The 15,353-nt window shown below is 43.8% G+C and overlaps 1 protein-coding gene across 8 annotated transcripts in view; it reads left to right on the top strand.

The window, feature by feature from the left end:
* Positions 1-15,353, top strand: part of LOC109905648 (BCAS3 microtubule associated cell migration factor) — a 405,490-nt gene that overhangs the window by 38,618 nt on the left and 351,519 nt on the right. For 4 of the 8 annotated variants that reach the window (XM_031790754.1, XM_031790752.1, XM_031790755.1 and 1 more), the window contains exon 12: positions 6,900-7,064. In XM_031790754.1, coding sequence (XP_031646614.1) covers positions 6,900-7,064 — 165 coding nt within the window. Of the gene's footprint in view, positions 1-6,890; positions 7,065-15,353 lie in introns of all 8 variants that reach the window. The other 4 variants (XM_020503154.2, XM_031790753.1, XM_020503152.2 and 1 more) reach the window with 1 other exon arrangement.

Here is a 15,353-nt window from a genome sequence, read left to right as displayed (position 1 = left end):
GTATTGACTGGCAAGGGTCCGATAGATGGTGCGCAGAGTGGGGGTATCGGTATTCGGGGATGAGCGGTGCTTATACCCCAGGGTATCCGGTATGCAGCTCCACCTCAGTCCTAGAGTGGGCTCTTCTGGGTTAGCACCAGACTGCGTTAGCCATAGTTCACTGCTACTGGACCTAGCTTGTGGCGGGAGGTGCTGGATAACCTCCGCTCTGTTACTAGCCCACTGTCGAACCTCAAATCCCCCTTTGGACAGGAGATTCCGTACTTTATCAAGGAGTGCTTTCGCTTCAGCCGTGGATGGGATGCTCTGTAAGCAGTTATCCACATAGAAGGCATTTTCCACTGAATCCAATACTTCTGGGTCACTGTCTGGATGCTCTCGTGCGTGTCTCTGCAGAGCGTATATGGCACAGCAAGGACTGCAGGTGGTGTCAAATGGGAGTACCTGCCATTCATAGATTGTGGGCTCTGCATCTCGTTCCATATCTTCCCATATGAACCTGAGCAGTGTGGTGTCGGAAGACAGTAAACAAATCTGATGAAACATGGCTTTGATGTCTCCACTGATGGCTGTAGAGTGCTGCCGGAACCGTAGAAGGACACAGAGCAAGGAAGGACCTAAGGTTGGTCCGGGGAGTAGACAGTCATTCAGGCTTTGACCAGCAGCTTGGAATGAACAGTTGAAGACAAGTCTATACTTCCCACCATGTTGCTGGATAACATGGTGAGTGAGATACCAGGATTCACGGAATGCGTTTCCCTCTTCATGAGCTGTCACTTCAGTGACGTAGCCTGCCTTCACAAGGTTATGAATCTCTCGCTTATGAACTTCTGCAAGCTCAGGATTCTTCACCAGGCGTCGCTCGATTCCACGCAGTAGTGGGAGTACATCCCATGTCGTGGTTGCCAGAGGAGGATGGTTGGGCACCCGTAGCAGTGGGGTTGCATACCTGCGAACGCCATCCATTTCAGTGGTGGTGGTGCTCTTCTCCAGGAGGTCTAATGCATAGGAGTCATGTTTAGAGCGAGTGACCTCCTGTAGCTTCTGGTTGGAGAAGGTGTCCATCTTCCAGAGCATCTCAACATTCCGAAGGAGGTCAGTGGCTGCATCTGGATTGCTTCTTGTGAAGAGGACTTGCTGTGACTGTACAGCTTGGGTGGAGAGAAGTAGATGGGATGGACATTGCACAGTCCAACCCAAGGATGTATGGACAGCAATGGGCCCTCCTTCTGGTCCAGCTCGTATAGGTTCAGTCGGGGTGACGAGATGTGGGTGGTCTGACCCAATCAGGATAAGTGGCGCTACTCTGGCCAGGTTAGGAAGAGGCAATCCTCGTAGATGAGGATATTGTTTCTGTAGAACACTTACCGGGCAGGAGTGCTCTGCGAGATTCAAGCCATCTGCTGTGAAGGCATTGGTGATGTTATAGGCCACGTCCCTGTTTCCTGAAGGTGAAATGCTAAAGGTTACAGCAGAGCCTTTCATTTGGATAACATCATGTCGCACCGTTCTGAGATTAAGGGTCTCGGGGGTCCCCTCCAGGTTAAGCTGACGGGTGGCCGCTGTGAGAATGATTGTTCTTTCTGACCCATCATCTTGAACGGCGAATGTATCAATGCTTCTCCCTTCACTTTGCAGAGTGACCTTGACCACCTTCAACATGACCCTTGGAGACCGGTTCTGCTGGTCGAGGTACAGCTCCTTTGCAGCTCCTACCATGAGCATACTCTGCTCCTTCTGTGCTTGGGGAATTACATCATGCAACACGGTGAGATGGATTTCTTTACAGCGGTTGCAGGGTTTCCTCAATGTGCAGGTCTCTGCCTTATGGCTATGGGCACACTTGTAGCATCGCTTGCCTGAAGTGATCCAGGCCTTCAATTGAGTTTGAGTGAGCTTTTTTACCCTGGGGCATGAGCCAAGGACATGCCCCTTACTATTGCAATATGGGCAGTAAGGCTGGAATTTGATGTTCTTGCTCTTGAGAGGGGTCTTCTTCCCGGGTTCCTCCCCGGCCTCACTATTTAAGTACATGGTAGTGGGATTTGGCATTTTCTGTCCCTCCTGGCGTTCAAACTCCTTCCTTCCCCCGGTGGCTATGGCTGAGATTGTGGCCTGGTGAGCGATGCTCTTCGCCTTTTGCCTTCGCCTCCAACCATGCGGCCAGGTCTCTGAGAGCATAGGTGCTTCTCGAGCCCTCTTTCAGGATGCCCTTATTCAAACAATGTTCAATGAAACTGTCTCTGAGGTACACTGGAAGTATGCTAAGAAGCCTGTCCACGTGGTAGCCACATTTCAGCTCGTTCCCGTCTTCTCCTTCAACGGATTGGAGCATCGAGGTCAGGGATTGGACAACCAGGGAGAATTCTTGGAAGGCAGCATGGTCTCCCATTTTAATTGGAGACGTGTTCAGGATGTTGTTTAGTTCATTCTGGACTAGCTGACGTGGCTCACCATATCTCGCCTTCAGGGCCTGGAGAGCTGCAGTGTATGGTGTTGTGGAGTGCATAAAGGATTGGGCCAGCCTGTATGCACTGGGAAACCGCAAATGATCCATTAGTACTTGGTATTTGTAGCGTTCTGACAGATGACTGTGAATACCCAGTAGACTCTCCAATGCCATTTCCAAAAGGACAAATTCACTCACCTTTCCATTTTCAAAGTATGGCAGTTTGGGTCTGGGAATTCCATAGGCTGAGGCTATTAGAAGTTTCATAATGTTGGCTCCCTCTTCTGCTTGCGTGAAGGATAAACCCGGGACTTCTGATGAGCCCACTGTGGCCTCATTGGGCCGGTCCCCTACTGTCCCAGACCCTCCATTTGTGGCAGCCGGAATTGGGCGAGAGCCCCCCGACCGGTTGTTTGAGGACTGGCCTGGCCCTGGACGAAAGGAACGATTTGCCTTGGTTGGTAATTGGCGGAAAGGCGAAGGAGTGATGCTTTGTCCAGATGGAGGAATGCTAACTTGTCACTGGCATAGAGGGTGTTGGCGGAGCGGCCTGTCTCCCGTGCTCCGTGTTGGCTGTTGACCCTGGAGCCTCCGGGGACTGGTGCTATGCTGTACCAGAGGGGCAGATTGGGAAAGAAAGGCAGACAGTTCAGGTCCATGTGGAGGGGTGGTCAGGTCAACTCCCTGTTTGTTCCTCTCCAGGAAGGATGAGACCATCCGTGCCTCCTCCAATTCCCTTCTGGCTTGATGGTGCCGTCGCTGCTGTGCCAAGTCCTTGGCAATGAATTCCCTTTCCTGTCGAGCTCTACGGGCCTGCACATCCAATTGGTGACATCGTTCATCAGCCTGTCGTTCCTCCTGAATCTGACGCTCAATTTCCTCCAAAGCTAATAGTTTCATCCTCTCTTGTAGGACAGCAGTATGTGAATCGCTGAGGGCTAGTGAATGGCGGCTGCCATGGCCACTTCCAAAGGGGTATCCACTGGTCGAACTCCCACTCCGTCTAGAGTGCTTCAACGATTTCCCATTAGTTAAGGGGTGAGCGGAGCCTGCCTCAGGAAGCTGGTCGACCTGTGTGGTGGGAGTTATCTCCTCCATAGGTTCTTCATGTAGACCACTTTCCTGCTCCAACGCAGTTTCCGGTCCTTGGCTCAAAGGAGATGGTTGATGGCTGAAACGTATAGTTGATCCATCAACTCTTTGAGCTCTGGTGGGCTTGCCCTTTGATGTCGGAAACTCGACCACATAATCCTTAAGATAACCAGGTGCTTGCCTGGTTCTTCTGGTGCTGCTGGTGGTTGAGGATGAAGCCTTTGTTGCTTTAGGCTTAGCTCCTGGATATTTCCTTTGTTCCAAGACCTTTCCCTCAGCTGCTCTCTCCTCCTCTCTACTTCCGTCCAGTGGAGACAATTCTTCCCTCTCCGCCTCCATTTCCTTTTCACCTGTCTTTGGTTCAGTCATCATCTGGTTCGAAGGACCCTTGAAAGATTAGTGGAATCTGTGTGGGTAGGATGACTGACAGTGAAGGTGAACAGGTGGTCATGTGTCAGGTGACAGAGGAATGGATGAGACTGAGGCAGGAATTCCTTTAACCATAAAGTGGTATATTTACTGAGTAGTCTGTGCTGCATCACAAAGGAAACAAATAACATGTATCCAATCAAATTCATAATCAAAGATCAAATCAGATCATTCATTATTAACATAATTTAGGGAATTCAACAGTCCAGTCCATTAAGAAGTCAATAGTAATCATCCACGAGTCATTTAGGCTCATAACTATTTATCATAAATCATGAAAGAATACAAACAGTGAATGGTGATACAATCTATAATCCCCATGATCAAAGTCAATCAGTTAGCAAACAATGACATTTCTCATTTCACTATTTCAATTGTCTTCATGTGTACATATAATTAATTTCAATACACATGAACCATATCGATTGCATAATTGGCCTATGAGGATCTGTAGGTCTGTGATCATTGACAATTCACATTACACAATATGTTTGAAGCTGTGCTCCAAGCCGCGCTCCGTGGTAATAACTATTAACAGTAACTGAATGGCCCACTCTCCGATCGCCACAGATAATTCAGATGAAAGGTCAGAGTCGGTGGACTTACGTGGATTCATGGACACACAGAACTTCTGGATCAGATGGAGTTAAGGAAGAGAAAGCAGCGAGATCAGGCGATGGCCATTTCCTCCTTTTATGGAGTTGAGATCTGTCTGACATTTCCGCCTGACCTAATTAAAGCGCCCCTGGCCCAGCTGAGTAAATGGCAATGAATTAAAGGATTATTCAACCAACTCCATGGGCCTTTTCTACAATGCCATAGTAACATCTGAAAACAATATCTAGAGACAATAAAGCAGCAAACTTTGGAAATTAATATTTGTGTCATTCTAAACTTTTGGCCACGACTGTACATATGGACATGAATGTATAGTTAAAATGACTATGCATATATGATTAACAGAGAGTAGCAGCAGCGTAAAACAATGCATTTCGGCATCCCAAATTCCTTTCGGCGAAAACCAAACATGTTTGCTTATTTCTTTCTGGCCACTCTTTCTTAAAGCCCAGCTCTGTGGTGTGTTCGGCTTAAAGTGGTCCTATGGAGAGCCACTCCAATCTCCCCTGTGTAGCTTTGCAGCTCCTTCAGGGTTATCTTTGGTCTCTTTGTTGCCTCTCTGATTAATGCCCTCCTTGCCTGGTCTGTGAGTTTTGGTGGGTGGCCATCTCTTGGCAGGTTTGTTGTGGTGCCATATTCTTTCTATTTTTTAATAATGGATTTAATGGTGCTCCGTGGGGTGTTTTAAAGTTTCGAATTTTCTTATAAAACCCAACCCTGATCTGTACTTCTCCACAACTTTGTCCCTGACCTGTTTGGAGAGCTCCTTGATCTTCATGGTGCCGCTTGCATGGTGGTGCCCCTTAGTGGTGTTGCAGACTCTGGGGCCTTTCAGAACAGGTGTATATATACTGAGATCATGTGACACTTAGATTGCATACAGGTGGACTTTATTTATTTAACTAATTATGTGACTTCTGAAGGTAATTGGTTGCACCAGCACTTTTCCGTTTTTTAAAATGTAATTGTAAAAAAAAAAGTTTAACAAGTAATTTTTTTGTGTATGTCCATGACATGAAATCCAAATAAAAAGCCTTTTTAAATTACAGGTTGTAATGCAACAAAATAGGAAAAACACCAAGGGGTGGTGAATGCTTTTGTAAAGCACTGTACATCAAAAAGAGTGTTAGCCTGGCTAGCGGAGGGAGGGGAAACGAGGTCCCGGTCTGCAGCCGCCGTTTAGAACTATATATTATCATCTCAACATTTTCACCCCTTCCCCCCTCCTCCGGTCTACAACGCCACACTCCGACTGAGTGCTGCTGTCCAGAGACTTTGAAGGCGAGAGGGGGCGTGGAGAGAGCGCTAAGGGGGAGTTTTTGGGGAGTGTTTCCTAGCATTTTGTAGGAAATAATATTTTGTAACAGTTCATAATTCCAGCTGTATTTTTCCTCCTACTAATCACTGGAATGTAAACATAAAGCAAACCTGTGTGTGTGTGATGCTCTGCATCAGTGTGATGGCTCCTCCATGTCCTCTCCGAGCCTAGCCAGGGTGTCTGACTCAAACACCTCTGTGGCCTGGGCCAGGCCAGGCTCAAGGAAATGGATAGACTCCACTTAAGCAGCACTATCTCACCGCTACACTTTCCTTGAGCTAATGGAGTCCTTATACTGTGTGTGTGTGTCAGCGCAAAGGGGCCCCGGAGAACCTAATCAGGTATTCAGGCCAGGCAGCACTGTCAATACCGCGTGGCGCCTCTCGTTTGTTGGGTCTATGCATCACACACTCACACACTCCCTCACTTGGCGACTCCACCTAACCCTCTAACAGACTGGTGTGTGTAAATTGCTCAGAGCCCCATCAATAATGAAACAGTGCGTTTGGCTCCTAATTGATCAACACTAATGTGTTTTCTAATCACTGCAGTGTGACGTTTTAGTGCTAATCCAAACAGGAGCCATTGATCTGTGTAGGGCTGAGAGGGGGGAGTCTGGGGAGGAGAGACTGGTGGCAGACACTCGGCTCCTGCTGTTTCAGCACTACACATCATCAGCAGCAGCTGATAGCATTGAGTAAATAGCCAGTCTCTATCTCACAGGCACTCACGCTCACACACGCTTATAGGCATGCGTAGACACAGTCGTTCTATATTGATCAACACTTCTCTCCCAGATCCCCTTAGTCAAACAGACATACTGGTGTCTTTTTTGGAAGTGTCTAGGTTTTTGACGATGAGCCCGATCTGATGTTTGTTTCCTGCTATTCTCCACCTCCCCCCTCTCTCCCTTCTCATCTCCCCTCTTCTCCCCCCTCTATATGCGCTGCTCTCCCTCCCCCTTCCCCCTGTCGTTCTGGTTAGACCCTAAAGACTGGTCTCACCATGGTGGGGAAGGTGGTGACCCAGCTAGCTGGTTCTCTACCCACTGGTGCCCCCGACGAGGAGGGTGCTACCCCCCACAGCACCACCCGCCGAAGCCCCCATGCCCCCGGAGTAATCACCGTCATTGACACACACAACGTCGGAGAGGGACAGGTATGTGTGATCACTAAGTTATAGACCCTGGCTCTCCAACCGTGTTAAATCCCCTTCTGATGTAATGGTAAGAAAATATACATGTTCTGCAACCAGAAAGAAGGAGGAATACTAGGAATACTACAAAAAATAGTTTTCACACAATGTGGAGTTAAAAAGATGTTGTTGGGGAGGTATATGTATTACTGTGTCTTCCCATCTGTGTTATGGACCATGGCTCTGAAGTAATGTTGGAAAAGTTTACAAAGCGAAACATACATCTTGGTTGGTTTTTGTGTATGTAGTAATCCTTTTCGGGTTGTTTGAACAATAATTTTTACCTGATAATAATGTGTCATCACTACCTTTTTATAAACCGTCCCAACCTACTGTATCTCAGGAGACTGCCATTGGCTGCTAGATACATCATGGGAATGTGTCTCTTCCTGCTTTTGGCACAGGTCCCAAGTGAAGACCAGAACATAGAAATGGAATGATTTCACACAAAATAAAGTTACATACATGTATTTGTTTAGGGGGTAGATCAGCTTTAATATCACAGCACTTACTCATTCAAAGGTTTTTCTTTGAGTCCTGACCTCAACCTGATTGAGATGCTGTGGCATGACCGAGAGCAGTTCACACCAGGCATCCCAAGAATATTGCTGAACTGAAACAGTTTTGTAAAGAGGAATGGTCAAAAATTCCTGCTGACTGTTGTGCAGGTCTGATCCGCAACAAAAGAAAACGTTTGGTTGAGGTTATTGCTGCCAACGGAGGGTCAACCAGTTAAATACAAGGGTTCACATACTTTCCCACCCTGCACTGTTACTGTTTACACGGTGTGTTCAATAAAGACATGAATATATATAATTGTGTGTTATTAGTTTAAGCAGACTGTGTTTGTCTATTGTTGTGACCTAGATGAAGATCAGATCAAATTGTATGACCAATTTATGCAGAAATCCAGGTATTTCCAAAGGGTTCTCATACTTTTTCTTGCCACAAACATTTTCTGTAGTTGTGGATCAGACCTGCACAATGGTCAGGAGTAATTCTCTTTACAAACCTGCTTCAGTTCAGAAATATTCTTGGGATGTCTGGTGTGAACTGTTCTCTTGAGGTCAGGCCACAGCATCTCAATCGGGTTGAGGTCAGGATTCTGACTGAAGCCATTCTGTTGTTGATTTAATTCTGTGTTTTGGGTCATTGTCCTGTTGCGTCACCTAACTTTTGTTGAGCTTCAATTGACGGACAGATAGCCTAACATTCTCCTGCAAAATGTCTTGATAAACTTGGACATTTATTTTTCCATCGATGAGGGCCTGGACAGCTTGCCATGAGGCAGCAAAGCAGCCCCAAACCATGATGCTCCCTCCACCATACTTTACAGTTGGGATTTGGTTTCGATGTTGGTGTGAGATGCCTTTTTTCTCCACACCTAGTGTTGTGTGTTCCTTCCAAACAACTCAACTGTAATGTCATCTGTCCGCATAATATTTTGCCAGTAGTGCTGTGGAACATCTAGGTGCACTTTAGCAAACTTCACACGTGCAGAATTATTATTTTTTGAACAGCAGTGGCTTCTTCCGTGGTGTCCTCCCATGAACAGCATTCTTGTTTAGTGTTTTACGTATTGTAGGCTCGTCAACGGAGATGTTAGCATGTTCCGGAGATTTCTGTAAGTCTTTAGCTGACACTCTAGGATTCTTCTTTACCTCATTGAGCATTCTGCGCTGTGCTCTTGCAGTCATCTTTGCAGGACGGCCCCTCCTAGGGAGAGTAGCAACAGTGCTGAACTTTCTCCATTTATAGACAGTTTGTCTTACTGTGGACTGATGAACATCAAGGCTTTTAGATACTTTTGTAACCCTTTCCAGCTTTATGCAAGTCAACAATTCTTAGTCTCAGTTCTTCTGAGATCTATTTTGTTTGAGGCATGGTTCACATCAGGCAATGCTTCTTGTGAATAGCAAACTCAATTTGTGTGAGTGTTTTTTATAGGGCAAGGCAGCTCTAACCAACATCCTCAATCTCATCTCATTGATTGGACTCCAGCTTAGCTGACTCCAATTAGCTTTTGGAGAAGTCATTAGCCTAGGGGTTAACATACTTTTCCCAACCTACACTGTGCATGTTTAAATGATGTATTCAATACACACAAGAAAAATACAATTTGTGTGTTATTAGTTTAAGCACACTGTTTGTCTGTTGTTGTGACTTAGATGAAGATCAGATCAAATTTGATTACCAATTTATGCAGAAATGCAGGTAATTCCAAAGGGTTCACATACTTTTTCTTGCTACTGTACATACATACATACACACATACGTACGTACGTATATTTTCCTTTTGTTACTTTCTAACCCCACTACCCTTCCCTAATTGGAGTGAACTAGTGAACAACATCACTTCGGCTTATACTATATATATATATATATATTTTATGGGCACAGTCTATTTTACAATAGTTATATTATGTTTGTTTTTACTCCTTCCTCTAACCTCAACCTCTCCCATGTATTTATTTCGCAAAAGTTCTGGACCTACAGTTGAAGTAGGAAGTTTACATACACTTAGGTTGGAGTCATTAACTTGTTTTTCAACCACTCCACAAATTTCTTGTTAACAAACTATAGTTTTGGCAAGTCGGTTAGGACATCTACTTTGTGCAATTCACTGTATCACAAATCCAGTGGGTCAGAAGTTTACATACACTAAGTTGACTGTGCCTTTTAAACAGCTTGGAAAATTCCAGAAAATTATGTCTTGGCTTTATAAGCGTCTGATAGGCTAATTGACATCATTTGAGTCAATTGAAGGTATACCTGTGGAGATATTTCAAGGCCTACCTTCAAACTCAGTGCCTCTTTGCTTGACATCATGGAAAATTCAAAAAAAAAAAACTGATGTAGACCTCCCACAAGTCTTGTTCATCCTCGGGAGCTATTTCCAAAAGCCTGAAGGTACCACATTTATCTGTACAAACAATAGTACGCAAGTATAAACACCATGGGACCATGCAGCCGTCATACCGCTCAGGATGGCGATGCGTTCTGTCTATGAGAGATGAACGTACTTTTTGTTAACAGTATTTTTATTGGAATTTCACAATTTTCACCCATATTAAGAGATACAACAACGGAGACAAAGCAACAAAAAAACAGCACTCACTTACACATACCTGCGTATATATATACATATACCTACACATACATACGCATACATACACATATACATACATACACACAAACGCACAGATACATACACACCCATACATACGTACACCATTTTCCTCTCCCCGCTCGGTGCTTCTCTCACCCCATCCCCATCATTGCGTCTCTCAATACATACATTTGAAACAAACTTACAAACAGAAATTAAACAAAAAAGCTCACTTTAAACCAAGAATTTAGGTTCCACACATTGTTCCGTACAGTGTAATTCTGAAATACAGAGATCACCACCATTCTAAGAGAATCCTTGCAGCATAATAGCTGATACCTCGGTTTCTAGGTAATTTAGATAAGGTTCCCATATTTTGTAGAACTGGTCTGTTTTAGAATGCAATGTACATGTCAGATATTCCAGAGGCACCCATTCAAATAGTATCTTATGCCAGCCAATCTTTAATAGAAGGAACCTTATCACTAATCCACTGTAAAATTATGTTTTTCCTCGCTGCGAAGGTAAGGATGTTGTAAAGCCTCCTCTTACCCACAGAAGTAACATGCCTACTAGGGAGACCCAACAGTAAAGAAACTGAGTCCAATTCTAGATCAACCCCTAGGATCTTTTCAATTTCTTTCAGAACAACAGACCAGTTTCTTTGTATTTTGGTACATGACCATAAACAATGTGTTAGGGTGCCTGTATCAGTTTTGCATTTAAGACACTGAGGAGAAGAGGAAGTGGGGCTAAAAGCATGTCTGCGATTTGGGGATGTATGCAATCTGTGTATTATTCTTAATTGGATTGCTCTAGTACGATTACATATAGATATTGTTTTTGCATATCTCCAAATGTCCTCCCACATCTCTTCGTCAATAGTAAAAGACAATTCTTTCTCCCACACTTCTTTCACCCTCTGTGTGTTGACAGCAGAAAAGGACCTTGAAGCATCATAAAACAGACTTTGCTTTTTTCCCCACAAAGGAAAATGTCTTTCTTTCAATGACAGACATATCAGGGTTACCAATTAAGGTGGTGCTCTTCAGAATATAATGTCTTACTTGTAGGAAGCGGAAAAAGTCCTGCTTTGGGAGTCGATATTTCTTGACCATCTGCTCAAATGACAATAAAATCTTATCAGCAAATAAGTCGTTTAGTCTGCGTATGCCCTTATTAAGCCAAAAGTTAAAGCCAGCATCCAGCAATCCTGGACCAAAATCTGGGTTGTTAAGAATTGGGGTAAGAGCAGAGGTTAGTTTGGACCTTCCCAGGAAGCGTTGAACTGGCCTCCATACTTTGAGTGTGTCAAGTGTAATGGGATTATTGCAGTGATCTTTTACAGACTTGAAACTTCTGAAAAATAAAAGATCCTGTAAGGGGTATTTTGAAAGAGAAGTCTCAATGTCTAACCAAATAGAGGAGTCATTGTTTGTGATCCAGTCATAAATATAACATAGGTGGGCACACCACTGATAGAACCTGATATTGGGCAGATCGATGTCACCCATAGAACTTGGCAGATGCAATATTGCCATCTTAAGTCTTGGCTTGCGTTTACTCCATATAAAGGAACTTAGCCATCCATGTACATCCTTTATTACCTTATTGGAGAGTAATACTGGGATCATTTGGATTGGGTAAAGTAGTCTAGGTAAAATGTTCATTTTCAAGAGGGATATTCTACCCAACCAAGAAATCGGGAGAGAGTTCCAGCGCTCCAGATCCTGTCTTATTGTATCAAACAAGGGAACAAAATTGGCTTTGTACATTTTGTTGGAATTTAGGAGTTACAAATATACCCAGATACGTAAAACCTGAGGGAGACCATTTAAAAGGGAAGGGGGGAGAAGTATTAGGTACAGAGTGAAGGTTACCAAGTGGCATAGCCTCTGATTCAGTTAAGTTAATCTTATAGCCTGAGAATTCAATAATATTAATAAGAGATGTAATTGAAGTCTCGGGACTAGAGATGAATATCAGGACATCTTCAGCAAACAAGCTTATTTTATGGTAAACATCACCAATGAGCAGCCCCTGTATAGCAGGCGTTACCCTGATGGCCTCGGCCAGTGGTTCCATAACGAGTGCAAATAGGAGAGGGGACAAAGGACAGCCCTGTCTGGTACCTCTGTATATAAAGAAGCTATTTGACCTTAGCCCATTAGTAAGGACAGCAGCCCGAGGATCATCATCATAAAATTTCACCCATTTTATAAAGTTGTCCCCTAGACCAAATTTATTTAGAGCAAAGAATAGGTAAGACCACTCCACACGATCAAATGCTTTCTCAGCATCTAGGGAGAGCACAAGACCATCCATAGCACTTTGTTGGTAGGCTGGAATTACATTAAGAAGCCGCCTGACATTGTTGCATGACTTACGGCCCTTAATGAAGCCAGTTTGGTCTCCTTTCACAATTAGTGGCAGTGAGTCCTCTAATCTTGTGGCTAGAATTTTAGAAAGCAATTTTCTATCAACATTCAGAAGGGAAATTGGTCTGTATGAGGATCAAGACTCTGGACATTTCCCTTTTTGAGAATAAGTGATATGTTGGCTTCTCTCAGCGTTTGAGGGAGCTGGTCATTTGAAAATGAGTGGTTAAACATATCACGCAATGGCTCAAGGATCAGGCCATGGAACTCTTTATAGAACTCACTACAAAAACCCGTCTGGTCCTTGGTCCTTATAATTTTTTGCAGATTCTTAATCGCGAACATTCTCTTCCTCGGTAATAGGGGCATTAAGGAGAGACCTCTGTTCTTCGGAGATAGTAGGAAGCTCAATCTTAGAAAATAAGTTCTCCATTAATTTGGGTGCATCATTTGGCAGTTCTGAGGCATAAAGATTTGCATAAAATTTCTTAAATGAGTCATTTATCAATTTAGTTACATATAGATGATTGCCATCAGAATCAGTAATAGTAGCAATTGACTGTGAGTCAGCTCTCTTTTTAGCTAGGTACACCAAGTACTTTCCCGGCTTATCGCCATGTTCATATAGCTTTTGCCTGACACATCTCATTTTCTTTTTAGCGTCCTGTGTTAGAGTCCAACGTTGATCTAAGGACTGATATTTCCTTTAGTTCCTAATTCACCCTCTAACGTTTTTTGCTTTTCACGCTTTTTCCGCCTCTTAGTGGCTGTGAATGACATAATCAGACCCCTGGTGTACACTTTACAGGTCTCTTAGTAGCTTAGTATCTCTTAGTAGCTGTGTATGACATAATCAGACCTCTGGCATACACTTTACAGGTCTCTTAGTAGCTTAGTAGCTCTTAGTAGCTGTGTATGACATAATCAGACCTCTGGCATACGCTTTACAGGTCTCTTAGTGGCTGTGTACGACATAATCAGACCCCTGGCGTACGCTTTACAGGTCTCTTAGTGGCTGTGTACGACATAATCAGACCCCTGGCGTACGCTTTACAGGTCTCTTAGTGGCTGTGTATGACATAATCAGACCCCTGGCGTACGCTTTACAGGTCTCTTAGTGGCTGTGTATGACATAATCAGACCCCTGGCGTACGCTTTACAGGTCTCTTAGTGGCTGTGTATGACATAATCAGACCCCTGGCGTACGCTTTACAGGTCTCTTAGTGGCTGTGTATGACATAATCAGACCCCTGGCGTACACTTTACAGGTCTCTTAGTGGCTGTGTATGACATAATCAGACCCCTGGCGTACACTTTACAGGTTTCCCAAAGGAGCGAGGGGTTATCTGTTGATTGAGAGTTAATAGAGAAAAATGCTTTAAACTCTGTAATAAAATATGATGTGAATGTATGGTCTTTAAGAATGGTTGTATTCAACCTGCAATGTCTTGACAGATTGAATGCTCCGTTGAGTTTTATGTCCAGGATCACCTCCGCATGATCAGATATGACTGTGCTTCCTATCCTAGCGGATAAAACAGACTGCAAAGACGTCCTGGGCATGAAAAAGTAATCTATTCTAGTCTGACATCCATGAGGTGCAGAAAAAAGTGAACTCTCTGTTGGAGGGATGAAAAGTTCTCCAAACATCAGTATACCCCAGATCATCACAAATAGCTTTAAGTGACTTAGCTTGAGGAGAGAGTGAAACTATACCGCTGGGAAACTTATCAATAAGGGGGTTCAACAAACAATTAAAATATCCTCCAACCACTGCAGGGTCTGAGTTTAATTCTGAAAAGTCTAGAAATACCTTAGTGAGGAAATCAGGGTGGTGGTGGGGGAGAGTAAATATTCATTATGGAAATGTTCTGCCCTAGTAAAGAACCATTTAATTATAACAAAGCGACAAGAATTGCTACACCTCTACTTCTGAATTGCTACACCTCTACTTCTGGATGTAAATGATGAGACATACTTGACCAAACCCCCCTTGTTGTAATTTGATGCTCCTTATCATCCAAATTAGTTTCTTGCAACAGGGCAATATCAATATTTTTTTTTTTAAGACAGTACCTTCTTTCTTTTAACGGGGTTATGACTCCCTCTAATGTTCCATGTACATACACGCAGTCTGTTACCTTCCATTGCACTTTGACCATTCAATATCCAGACTGAATCCAACTGTAAAAGTGGGGTGGTACCTTTTTCCATGTGTTGAACTCTCTTCTATCTCACCGAGCATAAACAAACGATATGAACCCTGAACTCAAACTATATTAAACCCCAAAATTAAACATGTAAAGCATGCAGGAGATTTCAACTCTCCAATGTAGACTCTTAAGTCCGCATTGCCACTCAAAACCCTCCTTTATTTCTATGGAAAAGAAAATCAATAGAATAGAAGAAGATTGAGGCTCTTCCACCTAAAACCAAGCCTGGGCACCAATATAGATTAACACATATCTCAGCCTGAGCTATAGTGGCAGTTACTTTAGCAAGAAAAATAATAAAGATAGGAATATTACTGAACCGGCGCACGAGAGAACTTACACCACTGTTTCATGATCAGATTCAAATTTTAAAAAGTTATCCAATGCTGCGGAGTTGCAGCTTAAAGTTATTTACCCGAGAGAGTCAATAAATGCAGCAGCCTCTTCAGGTGTGTAGAGTTTTTTTTTAGGTGATCCGTTGACCATAATTTTCAATGTGGCCGGGTACAGCAGTGCATAGTCCATCTTCATTCTCTTGAATCGAGCCTTCACC

This window comes from Oncorhynchus kisutch, linkage group LG15 (assembly GCF_002021735.2).
Source record: "Oncorhynchus kisutch isolate 150728-3 linkage group LG15, Okis_V2, whole genome shotgun sequence".
Classification (NCBI taxonomy): domain Eukaryota; kingdom Metazoa; phylum Chordata; class Actinopteri; order Salmoniformes; family Salmonidae; genus Oncorhynchus; species Oncorhynchus kisutch.
Note: the sequence above shows the minus strand (reverse complement) of the source record. Positions and strands in the feature narration are given on the sequence as shown.